Source organism: Scleropages formosus, chromosome 13 (genome assembly GCF_900964775.1).
Source record: "Scleropages formosus chromosome 13, fSclFor1.1, whole genome shotgun sequence".
Taxonomy (NCBI): domain Eukaryota; kingdom Metazoa; phylum Chordata; class Actinopteri; order Osteoglossiformes; family Osteoglossidae; genus Scleropages; species Scleropages formosus.
In genome coordinates this window covers 14,861,917-14,876,146 of record NC_041818.1, presented here as the reverse complement: position 1 = coordinate 14,876,146, position 14,230 = coordinate 14,861,917, and the positions used below count along the sequence as shown (strand labels likewise).

The 14,230-nt window shown below is 45.6% G+C and overlaps 1 protein-coding gene across 2 annotated transcripts in view; it reads left to right on the top strand.

The window, feature by feature from the left end:
• The first annotated feature begins 4,686 nt into the window (after positions 1-4,686).
• Positions 4,687-14,230, top strand: part of LOC108929736 (echinoderm microtubule-associated protein-like 3) — a 30,603-nt gene continuing 21,059 nt past the window's right edge. For both annotated transcript variants that reach the window (XM_018744468.2, XM_018744469.2), the window contains exon 1: positions 4,687-5,021. In XM_018744468.2, coding sequence (XP_018599984.1) covers positions 5,000-5,021 — 22 coding nt within the window. In that variant the 5' untranslated portion in view covers positions 4,687-4,999. The remainder of the gene's footprint in view (positions 5,022-14,230) is intronic.

Genomic DNA, 14,230 nt, shown 5'->3' with positions numbered 1-14,230 from the left:
AGACGATATCTATCACCAGGCAGAAAGAGACGCAGTTATTCACAACATATAGCGTCCAAGACAATTCAAGACATTTAATAAAAGCTGGTTATGCTCTGCATCTCAAAGTGCAACAAAGAAGACTAATTCAGTGTATAAAATCTGTAAGACTGCTTAGTGCTTGCTTTAAATCTTTTTCTTTTTTTGAGTTTATACCGAAGCCCCGAAGCTTCGGGAGTATGGGGTACCCGGGCCACTACCGCGGGCCATTCGGTCCTTGTACATACGGAGCGAAAGCTGTGTCCGCATACTTGGCATTAAATCAGGCCTGTTCAGTGTGGGTGTTGGACTCCACCAAGGTCGTGCCTTGTCTCCACTCCTGTTTGTGGGTTTTCATGGACAGGATATCAAGGCGCAGTCAAGGCCAGGAGGGCATTCTGTGTGGGAGTTGGAAGGTGACGTCTCTGCCTTTTGCAGATGATGTTGTCCTTTTGGCACCATCACATGGCTGCCTCCAGCACGCACTGGAACGGTTTGCAGCCGAGCGTGAAGCGCTGGGGATGAGGATCAGCACCTCAAAGTCTGAGTGCATGGTTCTCTCACGGAAAAGGATGGCATGCCCCCTCCACGTAAGGGGAGAGAATTTGCCCCAGGTGGAGGAGTTCAAGTACCTTGGGGTCCTGTTCACGAGCGAGGGAAGAAGGGAGCGTGAGATCGGCCGTAGACTGGGAGCAGCGGCAGCAGTAATGCGGTCGCTGTACCGGACTGTAATGGAGAAGGGGGAGCTGAGCCATAATGGAGCCAAGCTCTCCATTTACCGGTCGATCTACGTCCCTACTCTCACCTATGGTCATCAACTCTGGGTGATGACCGAAAGAATAAGATCGCAGATACAGGCGGCCGAAATGAGTTTTCGCCGCAGGGTGCTGGGACTCACTCTCCGTGACAGGGTGAGGAGTTCGGAGTAGAGCCGCTACTCCTTCACATTGAGAGGAGCCAGTTGAGGTGGTTCGGGCATCTGATAAGGATGCCCTCCTGGGCGCATCCCTTTGGAGGTATACCGGGCACGGCCAACCGGGACGAGGCCCCGAGGTCGGCCCAGGACCCGCTGGAGGGATTATATCTCACAGTTGGCCTGGGAACGGCTGGGGATCCCCCGGGTTGAGCTGGAGGAAGTTACGGGGAATAGGGGCGGCTGGGCCTCTCTGCTCTCCCTGCTGCCACAGCGACCCTTTTAGGACAAGCGGGACAGAAGATGGATGGAGTTTATACTGGATGAAAGATGCTCTGCCAATGCAGCACAGTGGCACAGCGAATAGCGCTGCTGTCTCATAGTGTCTGGGTGGTGTGAGAGGACATGGGTTTGATCTCCACTCAGTCTGTGTCAAGTTCTCCCCGTGTCTGCATAGGATTCCTTCGGGTGCTCCGGTTTCATCCCACAATCCAAAGACATGCTATTCAGGTTCACCCATAGTGTGTGAGTGACAGTGTGTGTGTGTGTGTGTGTGTGTATGTGTGTTCTACTGATGTATGGACAAGTGACCCATTGTAAGCAGTGTATCTAGCAGTGTAAGTCACCTTGGTGAATAAGGTGTGTGGGCGTCTGCTAAATAAACGTAAGGAATCATGTTAATTACACATAATGTCCAAAAGTGCCGCTTTAGGATTAGGGCTTCTTCTCCTTATTCCACTGAAGTATAAGGTAAATCATTAGTCACAGCTGTGCTACAGTGGTCACCTGTGGTGGAAACGTTCACGCAATGGCCTGTTTCTCCGCACTGATTCAAGCAGCGTTCAGCTGCATTGCACAGCACTGCCACATGGTGGCGCAATGGCATTGTGTAGCCCCCTCCAGCCTAAAGCGCCATGTTTAGGGAAACGCGACCACGATTTTCTTCCTGTATATACTTTTACTTCCTCAGGATGTGGCTATCTAAGAACCCCACGTTAAAATGCACTGAAAATGTGATCGGCCCTACAGCTTCCTCCCTTGGAACAGTTCCTAAAGGCTGCAAAATACATTGCATGGAACATGCTGAGTACATTTAAATTTGCATTTTTTTATTTAGCAGACATTTTTCTCCAAAGTGACTTCCAATGGATACTCTGTAGTGTTATCAGCCCACACACCTTATCCACCAAGGTGACTTACACTGCTTGTTACACTATTTACACTGGGTCACTCATCCATACATCAGTGGAACACACACACTCTCTGTCACTCACACACTATGGGGGAACCTGAACAGCAAGTCTTTGGACCGTGGAAAGAAACCAGAGGACTCGCGGGAAACCTACACAGACACGGGGAGAACATGCAAACTCCACACAGGCTGAGTGGGGATCGAATCCACGTCCTCTCGCACCACCCAGATGCTGTGATTTACTTTCTTTATTTGCCATATGTATTAGGGCAAGGGGGGTGCGGTGGCGCAGTGGGTTGGACCGCAGTCCTGTTCTCCAGTGGGTCTGGGGTTCAAGTCCTGCTTGGGGTGCCTTGCGGCGGACTGGCGTCCCGTCCTGGGTGTGTCCCCTTCCCCCTCCGGCCTTACGCCCTGTGTTGCCGGGTAGGCTCCGGTTCCCCGTGACCCCGTAAGGGACAAGCGGTTCTGAAAATGTGTGTGTGTGTGTGTGTATTGGGGCATATGAATGTCATGCAAATTGTATGTTAAATATCAGACTTTAGTGAAAGGTATCAAAGAATCGGAATATAAATCCTGGCCCTGAGACTCTTACTCTGTGACTCCTATAACTCATTCCATGATTCATGAGTCTCTGGCCCTGTGCGGCTTTTGCAGCGCTTTGAAACAGTATATTTATCCGTTCAAAAATTTCTAGTTTTTCAGCTTTTTACCTTAAATTTGATCTGCTCCTTCTGTCATTTCTAGTAGTGTACAAATTAAAGTTTAAGGAGAAAAGTGACACCACTATTGTTTTTATTTTGTTTACTTGGCGTGGATGATAAATTTTGCAAGTATCGGCATAAAAATTAATTGGCCCTTCACAGTCAGTAAATGGATGCTCCACCATTAGCTGTGATGACGACAACTAAACACTTCCTGCAGATGCGTTCTCGCCCACTCCACCCTGCAGGACTGCTTTAGCTCTACAACATTTGTATATTTTTAAGCACAAACAGCTTTTTTCAGATCTTGTCACAACATATCAAGATTCAGAGCACAACTTTGACTAGGCCATTAGGTAACTAGTTTTGTTTTTTTTTTTCCCCAAACATTTTGATGTTGACTTGCTTGCATGTTATGGACCGTTACCTTCCTGCATGACCCAGCTGCACTTCAGCTTCAACTCACGGACTGACGGCCTGACATTCTTTAAAATTTTCTAAAACAGAGAGGAATTCAGGGTTCCTTCAATGATAATAAGGCACTGAGGTCCTGACAGGAAAACAGCCCCAGACCATCACACTTCCACCACCATGCTTGACTGTTGGTGGGAGATTCTTGCTCTGACATGCTGTTTTCATTTTTTGCTCGATGTAATGAGACCCACGTCATCCAAAAAGGTCTTCTTTGGTTCATCAGTCCACAGAGCATTCTTCCAGAAGTCATGAGAGATATCCAGATGTTTTTTGGTAAACTGTAGACACATTTTCATGTTCTTTCAGTGAGCAGAGGATTCTGCCTCACCACTTTCCCACATATCCCATTTTTACAGTGTTTTTCTTATTATGCAATTATGAACATTGACCTGAACTGATGCAAGAGAACTTTGCAAATCCCTAGATGATGTTCTGGAGTTTTGTTTGCGCTCATTCATGATTTTACACCTTCCATGTTGAGAAACATTTCTAGGAGGATCACTTCTAGGAAGATTTACCACCTCTTAAAGCTTTTGCAGGGGGGCGTGGTAGAGCAGTGGGCTTGGCTGGGTTCTGCTCTCTTGTGGGTCTGGGGTTTGAGTCCTGCTTGGGGTGCCTTGTGATGGACTGGCATCCTGTCCTGGGTGTGACCCCTCCAGCCTTGTGCCCTGTGTTGCTGGATTAGGCTCTGGTTTGCTGCAACCCTGCTTGGGATAAGCGGTTTCAGACAGTGTGTGTGTAAAGCTTTTGCCACTTGATGTGCATGTCCCTAACTGAGGTTTGATTATGTTTAGAGTCTTAAAAATAACTGTGTGAACCTGTCCAGACTGTTGAATCTCAGAAATGTCCTTAGATCATGACAGGATGTGCCTCTGTGAATCTCTGTTTGGCCAACTCGCCTTTTGTTGGTAAGTAGCTGAAAATTATATTGACAGCCCCAGGGCCAAATCAAGTCTTATTGTGTTCAAGCATCTCACTCTAATTACCCCCTTAATTAGGTTGATAAAAGTCAGGGGACAATTACATTTTCTTACCTACAGTATGATTACATATTTCACTGTCTTGAAGACCAAGGAAATGAATAAAAATAAGATCTGTGTAATTTTTACTCTCTCATCTCCATTCACGTTCCTGTAGAAGCCATAAAAAGATTAGGTCAAATGTAAGGTTAACTCTGGCAGCTGTAAAAATAGAGAAAATTGGCAAACGTTTTTTTCACCTCCCTGCAAAGAAGGGGGTGCGACTCTTACTGTACAGCTGATTTGACTCCGCCGCAGTTCTGCATGATGAATCTCTGACTCCTGTGACTCTCACTCAGTCAGTGTGAGTCTTGTGACTCCAGGAATGTGTGAAGGCACTCTGTGTGCGCGCGCGCGCGCGCGGTGCTTTGCTTGCTGCAGCCGCGCTGGGGGCGATGTGTCTCGAGACTGTCGGGCCGCAGTCCGTCTTCCGTCCGTCGCGAGCGCTTCGCTGTGCGGCCGCAGCCCGATGATGACAGACGAGAGTGCACGTGAACCTCCTCTGGGCTGCCCTCTCTGACTCCTTTTCTGTTTCCTATCTCCCTCAGAGTGACTCCGTCTCTCTCTCTCTCTCACACACACACACGGGCGCTTGTACCCGCTGCCACTCGAGGCGGTCGAGTGCAGAAACGGTGAAGCCGGAATAAATAGAGAGTCCAGTTGGACAGGTGGGCGGTTGGACATGGTGGACAGACTAGTAGCGGGTGAGTCCTATTTCATGATAATACTCCTCTTTATTCATGTTTTCCGCCGTGTGTTTAATATCGCGTTCTGTGGTAAAAGTTACAGAAGCCTGGACAGAGCGAAAAATTAAAACAATAATAAATAATAAAAAAAACAAACACAGACACTCGCTTGTCATGTCAGTTCCGTGCGGTGCGGACGTCCACTTGGTCAGTGGGAAGTGGAGACCGTCTGTGTATGTGTGTAAAACAATCGAGTACACGGTAAAAATCAAGTTTGATACGCATCCTCTTTAAAAATACACTTTACTATAAGTGCGGCTTGTCTTTGTTCAGTGAGTTTTTATACGTACTTAAAGATACGGCCGTTTTTACGTACTAAAGACAAGTGAAGTGTTGATATCCCTCAGAACGCAACAGTTTAACACTGATACGAACATTAATATGCCATGTTGTGTGCAGATTACTAATATTATTAGTCTATCTCTATGCTTAATATCTGTGATCTCAATGACAATGTTACATACTTACTGGTGCCGTGCGTGCGAACAGTCAGCGCTACCTACTGTCAGAACTGGAGCGGAATGAAGCGATCAGTGAATGAAGAGGAACTGCTGCGTCGAGCTGCTCAAATTGAATTAAAGTCCTAACGCGCGCACAAAGCGCTTATTTCGGCACTTAGTCACCTGAATGAGCGGTTCTTACCCGTCTCTTCCACCCCAATGCTCGAAGGACACCACGAAGCCTCTGAAAAATGAAAGGTATCCTAAAGCTAAAGTGAAGAAGGTAGTAATTATTACATACAGTACAGGCAGTCCCCGAATTACGAACAAGTTCCGCGTCCTCAGTCTGTCTTTAAGTCGGATTTTGACGCCGTAAGTCGGAACAGTTAGGTATGGTGGGTCATCTATTGTCACTGGGTATATCGGGTACCTTTCTATGCATAAAAAAGCATTAAAGAAACACTTATGATACACTAAACATCTTTAATATAACAATACAGTAATAATAATACATTGCAATGATAATTATAAATGTAACAACAATATTTATAATGGTGAGAGACATAGAAAGATAGAGAGATAATAAATGTTACTACTGTAATGATGAATAGGGGACACACAAGAGACTGGACCCAAGTGCAGGATTGTTCATTTAGAATCAAAGGACTAGATGTGTTCTCCTGGTCGGGGATGGGCGAATGGTCAGTCGGTCGATCGGCGGACTGATCAGAGGCGAGGATCCGAAATCGTGGTCGAGGGATGAGACGGGCGGACGTTATCAAAGAGCCGTGTAATGGGACTAGGGAACGATGAGGGACAGGAGCTGGAAGAGCAGAGCGAGGGAGGTTTGAGAACGGGGGGGGGGGGAGGGTTGTCTGGAGTGAGATTCCGGAAGTGGGAAGAAGTGTCTTTTGTAGCCGAGCGCTCCCTCAGAGAGAGGGACAATGTGTGCATGTGTGCGCAAAACGTTAAATAAACTATAATGTGTGCGTTTTCATTGTTCGTTGGCCTTTCCCACCTTTTGCTTTAATATTTCCTCTTTAGTTTCAGTCGTGATCGTTTCCCTTTGCCTTGGATGCATCACCATCACTTGCATCACATTTACGCTTTGGTGCCATGGTTATGAGGGTAAGACAGAAAGATTAAAGCCAAATACAGTAACACACAAGACACTGTCAACAGCAATGTGGTCCGACTGAAGAGAACGAAGTCTTAGTTTTACCTCGGGCTCACGCACCCCGCCCATGAGCCGACAAACCGCTGTAGATGCCCAATGTTTTGATGGGTGTTGCAAAGTAGCACCCGTTTGTTATTATGAACCATTGTTTATACACTAACTGTTTTTTCTACAGGCTTAATTATGAAGATTTCGTTTGATTGTTACTTAAGGGTGACAAAAAAATCACCTTCCGGTCAGTGAGGGCGTGGTTCGTAAATGTGGGTTGTACATAAGTCGGATGTTTGTAACTCGGGGACTGCCTGTATATGTGAATGGACGTGGAAAAAGTGCTGTTTTTGAAGTCCTTCAAAGAGATGCGATAAGTTTATTTTCAACAACTCAACCAGTCTTCCCCTACCTGATGAATGGCTGTTTGGTGAGTGGTGTGCTGCCATCAAATCTCGTGACACTTGAACTTGGCATTTGTAAGTTCTTTCTCAAAGTGAACACAAAGTGCATCGGCTCCATCGTTTCCTATACCGGTCTGAACACTTGTGCAGTTTTTGGGGGATCAAGTGGAGCTTGGGGGCTCCGATGTCCGATTAGCTGAGAGCCGTGTGTGGTTTAGGGGCGCCCAAGGCCTTTTTCCCGCCAGTGCTCTTTCACCGATGAGCAAACGCTCCAAATTAAACTTAACTATGTGTGTGCACAGCTTCGGTGTCACTCGGGCAGCGTGAAAGTGCCGTCCCGGCCACTGTTCGGCGCTGAAAGTCACACAGATATTCAGAGATCAGCTCTGGGGTCTGCAGCCTCTTCCTTCTTCCATAACTTTGCTGGATGTTCAACACTCGTCATTCGTGATGAATGAGAATGGTGGTGCGATTGAAGAATGTGTTCCGCCACCCCCGCCCCGAGGGCTGCTTTGTCAAACGCCAGAGCCTTGAGATGTTGAGTACAATGAACGAAGTTCTTGAGGTGGATCCCGTACGGATCATATCAATATGGGTCAACTGCTGAGCCAGTCCTTGTGCACCTCTGAGTCATACCAGCTTCCCGCTGTGTTCAGGGTTGCTGTGAAGGACATGTGCAAGCAGTACTAAGAAATGACTTGAAGCTCATCTGACATTTTATTACATCATCCTTCTGTGAAATACTTTGCCAAAATGGGGAAAAACATTTTATTTTCAAACTGGGGATTTTTGGTGTCATATCACTGCTGGAATATCAAATGAACAGTTTGAACAGGCAGTAAAAAAAGATTATACTTGCCCTAATACAAAATTATGGTTGGAAATTCAAAAATGTCAACTAATATGTTTTTGGAGGCACTGGTTATAATGTTTTTTTTGGCATTATTTTTGGCCTACCTTTTTACAGTCTTTTTGCCTCCATCGTATATCTTCTCACAAGTGTCCTTGTAAAGTGGCCTTCCCTCGTACTGGAACTTGAGCAGTCTTTCCTTGTCGTTGTGTTTTATGAGACGATAATTCTAAGCGTGTCACTCCATCAGCGCCTACACGCTGCCCAGTTGACACGCCAGAAAGCAAAGAACAGATGGAAGTTGTGCTGCTGATGAACAGTCATTTTTGCTTGTTGTTCTGTATCGAAGTAGCAGCAGGTACCGTGATAAAATAATAAATCTATTAATAATCTAATCTGTTATTCGTTCCTTATCCCTGCATTGCTGATTCTGGCTTGCATAGGAGCCAGGTGTGCAGGTGTGTGCTCCACTGTCTGCTCGGGCTTCATTCCATCAGAGTGGAACAAAGAACGGCCTGTTTCCTTCCTCTTCCAGCTGGTCCGATACACCCCCTGCTCGTACTCTGCCCCGATTCCTCAGATAATTCTGTTTTTGCCTGTAACTTTGCCAACAAACAACTGAAAAAGCAGAAGTGAAAGTTCTGCCCAAGTTGTTCATCAGGGAACTTTGCAAACGTGTCAGTTAATGATTTATGCCATTGCTCATACGTGCAGTGATTGCTGTCCAAGCCACTCCTTTTCTGGGAAATAAGTTTATATTCTTAAGTCTTTTAAATATTCTGGCCATCAACTCGAAGTCAGTTATGCACAATTTGGTATATTTCAAGGATATCAGTTGTGTAGCATTTTGAACCATTGCTTTGTGGCTGAAGGACCTGGGATCACATCACATCTGCTGCTGTAGCAGCCTGGACCATGCATTTACCCCAGTTGCTCGAGTAAAAATTACCCCGCTGCGTAGATGGGTAAAGAACTGTAGGTAGCTCTACTTACAAGCCTTGCGTCGTAAGAGCGGTCAGACTCTTCATGCACAGCTCTCTCGAGTGTTGACAGCGGTGTGATGTTGAAGTGCAGCCTTTGACAGCTTTTCACTTCGCTGCCCACCGTGAAAACCCATGTCCATGGTGTGACTGAGGAAGCAGAATCATGGGAGTGTTCGCTACTGGTTCAAAATCTCCTTTTTTTTTTTTTTTTTTTTTTTTAAATCAAGGTGTCTCTAACTGCTGTAATTAACCCCCACCCCCCGTTGAAGTAGTTATTGACCAAAATACTACTGATCCCAGTGTTGCAAGGTTTTCTGGTGTTCTAAGTCATTTGGGCAAAGCATCTGCAAAGAGACAAAGTAATGACGGTTTCACGGACATTATTCTAAATCCTGTTTGCGTTCAGTGCTGAAAAATGATTTACTGTGGCTTCACCTTTCAATCAGAGGCACACAAACACGGCCACACAGATCTTTGTGATAACATAGAGAACTCTTCATGTTACAAGTCGGACTGTTTGTACTCAGCTTCTGTATTTCTGTTACTGTCTGTTCTTAATAAGAGATCTTTGGGACTGTGAGCAAACAGCTCTTCTGACCTTTGTGCTGGCATGCGGGCCGTGGTTTCTGAGGAAGCAGGTGTGGATTTAAGCCAAAAACAGCCCGACTATACAGGTGGTACTCGACTTACAACGGGGTTCCATTTCCACAAACTTGTCGTAAGTCGCAAATCCCATTATGCTGTACTACGTGAACTGTAAAGATATATAAATGCATTTACGTGCATGTTATGTTTTTTGCACCGATTTCACACGTTATTTGTATTAAAATAATACTAATATATGTAAAACAATAAGTAAACTTGTCATATCTTCATGCTTCTCTATTTTCGGTTTCATTTCTAAATCTATTGTCTTCCGCTTTCTCTTTTTAGCACCACCAGAACGCTCACCTTTTTGTTTGATAGCCGTTTCAAATAAAAAGTACCTTGAACTGAATCACGAACAAAGCTTTTTATAAACCATTCGCTGTGGGACACCCAAATAACGCCCGAGGCCCATAACAGATACGGGTGCCCCGCGGCAGCACGGCCAGCTGAGGTTATCGCGGTCGTCCATAGACGTTACAACCAAACGTTGGGTCTCAGATATATTTTAATGAGGTTAATGCATAAATTGCACTCTTGCCGAGATGTACGTCGCTTTGGACAAAAGCGCCTGCTAAATGAATAAATGTAAATGTAATGGGACGGCCGCTGTAAGTTCGAGTCGTCATAAATCGCAGATATAATAAGTTGAGGGATCCTTGTATAAACAAGGCTGGTCTTATTCAGAAGCAGCACATTTTGTAGCTTCACAGAATTACTGTGAAAGGTTTGAAAGGTCTGGATGTGCTCTGTTTCTGTGTGTTGTTTTTGGTTTGTCCGGCTCTGCTCAAGGTGAGCCGCCTACTCAGCGGTGTTATGGGGCTGCTTTAGTCCTCATTCTCCAGTGTTTGCTCTGTGTTAGTATCTGTGATTCACAACACGTTCACGCAAGAGTGATCGTACAAGTACCAGTATGTGCTGCAGTGTTCAGAATTACGTTTACTCGTTCAGCTGGCACTTTTCTCCAAAGCATCTTACGATGTTACTTACATTTATTTACCCATTTATACAGCCGGGTAATTTTGCTGGAGAAATTTACATTAAGTACCTTGCTCAGGGGTCCTACAGCTGGAAGTGGGGATTTACACCTCCAAACCTTGGGTCCAAAGACTACCAGCTGTCCCTGAGAATTACTTTTCTTGTACTTCCAGCACCATCATTGGGTAAAAGCGGTTGCTTACAGCCCAAGAAGCTTTAAGATGTGTTATTTTCTAGCCCACACCTAGTTTACAGCACAGGCTCAAGAACTATAAAATGATCCAAAAGTGTTGTCCAATGGATGCCCTCCTGGGTGCACCAGACTTTTTGGTACACTGCTGTTTTCAGCATGATTATTGCTGCACGTGATCCTTCTGCTTTTCCTATAGTGCCATGTTCGGCAAACGACTCCATACAGGGTGCTTAAAAAGAAGACGTACTCTTGTGTGGAAGCGACTGTTCATGCTGCTGTACTTGCGACTTGTCTCATGTTTAACGGGCACTCTTGAGGCCTTCAGAACTGGAATGTTAATTCTCTATGATCCAGTTCAAGTATGTATTATGTAATTTGCATATTTGGAGTACGCATTAAAGTTCTTTGCGTAACTAAGGGTTCTTACCGAGTTGAAAACTACATTTTGCAGACTGTTTGTCAAATGTATGCTGTCAGGCTTTAAAGCATACCTTCTTAGAGCTCTTCACCTCTGTTGCTTAATTTCCTGACAAATTAAAGGATTTCTCTTTAGCCGAAATGAATTTGGAAGCGGCGTTGTTTCCGGATTTGGCCTCGTTCCTTTGGCTGGAACTCTCAGGGTTCGGCAGTGGGCTTTGGAGCTCGACCAACAACAGAGGTGAGAGAGACACGGTAGATGTATTCATAATTTACCCCCCGCAGTAGGACCTTTGAGCAAAGTACTTACCTGAAATTGCTCCGGTAAGAATGACCCAGCTGTATAAATGAGTACATTAATGCCAGTACTTAACATTGAAAGGCAATTTGGAGAAAAGTGCCACCCAAATAAACAACAACAGTAAACTATGAAAAAGGGACAGATGGAGAGCAAGCGTGTTTGTCCGGGATCAACCTTTCCTTTTTAAATATCCCACCCAGAAAGCTTCTGCTACCTGAGCCCCTACAGGCAAGGGCAGTTGCAAACAGAACCTCAGAGTGGGCTTATGGAACATCTCTCACCAGGGGAGCTTGTTGACTGGCCTGGAACCCAGACTGCGCGACAAGCCGCTCTAGTCGGGCACCCTGCGGCTTCCTGGGGTCACTTTGTCCTCGCTGAGGTGGCTAATAGGAGCTCGGGCTCCACCACATACAAACTCGAGTATCTAGCACACTGTGTGGTTTACTGACGGCACGGGCTTCACGCTCTCCGGAGCAGCTGCCACACAGCTCATGCACTTAGTTCACTCATTTAGCTGACACTTTCCCCTATAAGGACTTACGGCACAAAGCCACCTGTATTTATTTATCTGTTAATATGCCTGGGTGTTTTTTTTTGTGTACCACACCAGAAGGTGGGATTTACATCTGCAGCCTTCAAGTCCAAAGGCAATGGCTGTAACCAGCAGACCACATGCTGGCCTTCCAACAGAGACCTGTCTTTTAGGTGAATTGGTGACTCTGAATTGCCCCCCGTGTGTGTATGTGTACACTTGTGTGTAAAGTGCTTTAATGGTCTTAAAGCAGGACTGAGAAGATTCGTGTTCAACTATAACTCTTTTGATTACTCCCTGGAAATTCTCTTGTATATGAATGAATCGTATGTTCTCAGTGAATCTCATCCTAACCCTGTGCCCAGGGACCAGTGTGTATTTCTAAAGTGCCTTAGGTGTGTCCATTAGCAGAGGAGGAGGAAGAGGTAAAAACTTGTGATTTCAGGGCTGTTTTGTGAAATTCTGCCTTTTTGTTGGAGAATGCGCATAAAATTCCCTTGTTTCTTGTAGTTTGTGTGAGTGTAATGGAGTGTGTCTGAGTGTGTTTTGTTTGCCTTTGTAAGCATTTGCTTATGAGGGGTGTGGTGGCGTGGCAGCAAGGCACCGGCCAAACCTGTGTGGTGGGTCTGGGGTTCGAGTCCTGCTTGGGGTGTGCAGCGGCCCTATCTTTCTCCTTGTATTTGCCTCCCCCGCCATGTGGAGAAAGGACCTGCTAACCCACCTCTCTTCATCCCTTGACTTGCCTTAGAAACCACGCAAGTGGTCGCTATGGGCCAGCTCTGACTCGGCACCTTGCGTGCATGCAGTCATTTGCTTTTAGTGTCAAATTAGTTTACAGCAATAGAAGAGCACAGTGGTGTGGTGGGTTTGGCTGGGTCCTGCTCTCTGGCAGGTCTGGAGTTCAAGTCCCGCTTGGGGTGCCTTGTGACCTTCAGCTGTGTGCCCTTTGTTACTGGGTTAGGCTGTGGTTTGCCATGACCCTGCTCAGCACAAGCGGTTTCAGCCAGCATGTGTGTAGTTTGCATTGCACACCCGTGCCTTGTGTAGATATGCTTTAGTTTTCTTACTCATCTGCCATTACTCTGCAAATGATGTCAGTGGATGAATAAATATATCAGAGTAACACTGCAGGCCTGTCATTTGAGGTGCTCAGTGATGATGATGGTTTTTTTTTTTTTTTTTATGTAAAGTGACATAAACAGTAGATCGCCCTAAAAACACACTCTGACCTTGATCACTCTGTCATGACAAGAGGTGAGGAGTGTGTCTTGTGCTTTAGCTGTGTGTGTGTGTGTGTGTGTGTGTGTGTGTGTGTGTGTGTGTGTGTGTGGAAGTGTCGTCTGTATCCCTCCCCTGGTGTCTGCCATTCACTTTTGTGCACATACGAGGAAGAATAATTCAGGGTAAATGTGCTATTTCTTCTGTTACCACTGTTCCATCGCTTCATGAATTGTGCGCACGTGTGTGAGGTCGTACAGGCTATACATACCGTATAATTTTTTTCTATAGTCCTATATTGAAGAAAAGGGCTGCACTCTCAAACTCTGCAAGCCAGTAAGTAATTTAATTTGCATCAGTGTGCATGTACAGTAGATAAAAAGAGACATACATGCAATGCTTAGGACATGTCACAGTATCGCAGTATATTGATATAATTGTCAGACCAATAGCTGAAGCCACTAATTTAATGGTAATCATAAAATATAGGAAAGGATGACAGTATGTGGACTGGAAGCATAATAATACTAGTAAGTAAAACAGAACGACAAGGTAGTGAAAGTTGTTGAAAGCGTCAGTAATTGAAAAACAGAATATACAAAAATAACTGAAAATTATTGCGGAAAGACTGATTATAAGAACGCCTGATGAAGAACTGAGTGAGCCGAAACTGAATGGTCACATCCCATCGAGCCCATTCAATGACATCGTATTTAATTGTGTCTGTCCGTCCGAACCACTCGCCCCATACGGGGCACGGGGAACCGGAGCCTAACCGGCAACACAGGGCGTAAGGCCGGAGGGGGAGGGGACACACCCAGGACGGGACGCCAGTCCGCCGCAAGGCACCCCAAGCGGGACTCGAACCCCAGACCCACCGAAGAGCAGGACCATTTAATTGTGTAGGAGCATGTAATTTAAAAAAGACATGCTTATACTGTATGCGTCTGAAAACCATATTGACTAATGACTAATTTTAAACGTCTGTGAGTTTTCAGAGCTTTCAATGTTCTCCTGCGTCTCAGTGAGCACGGTGGTCTG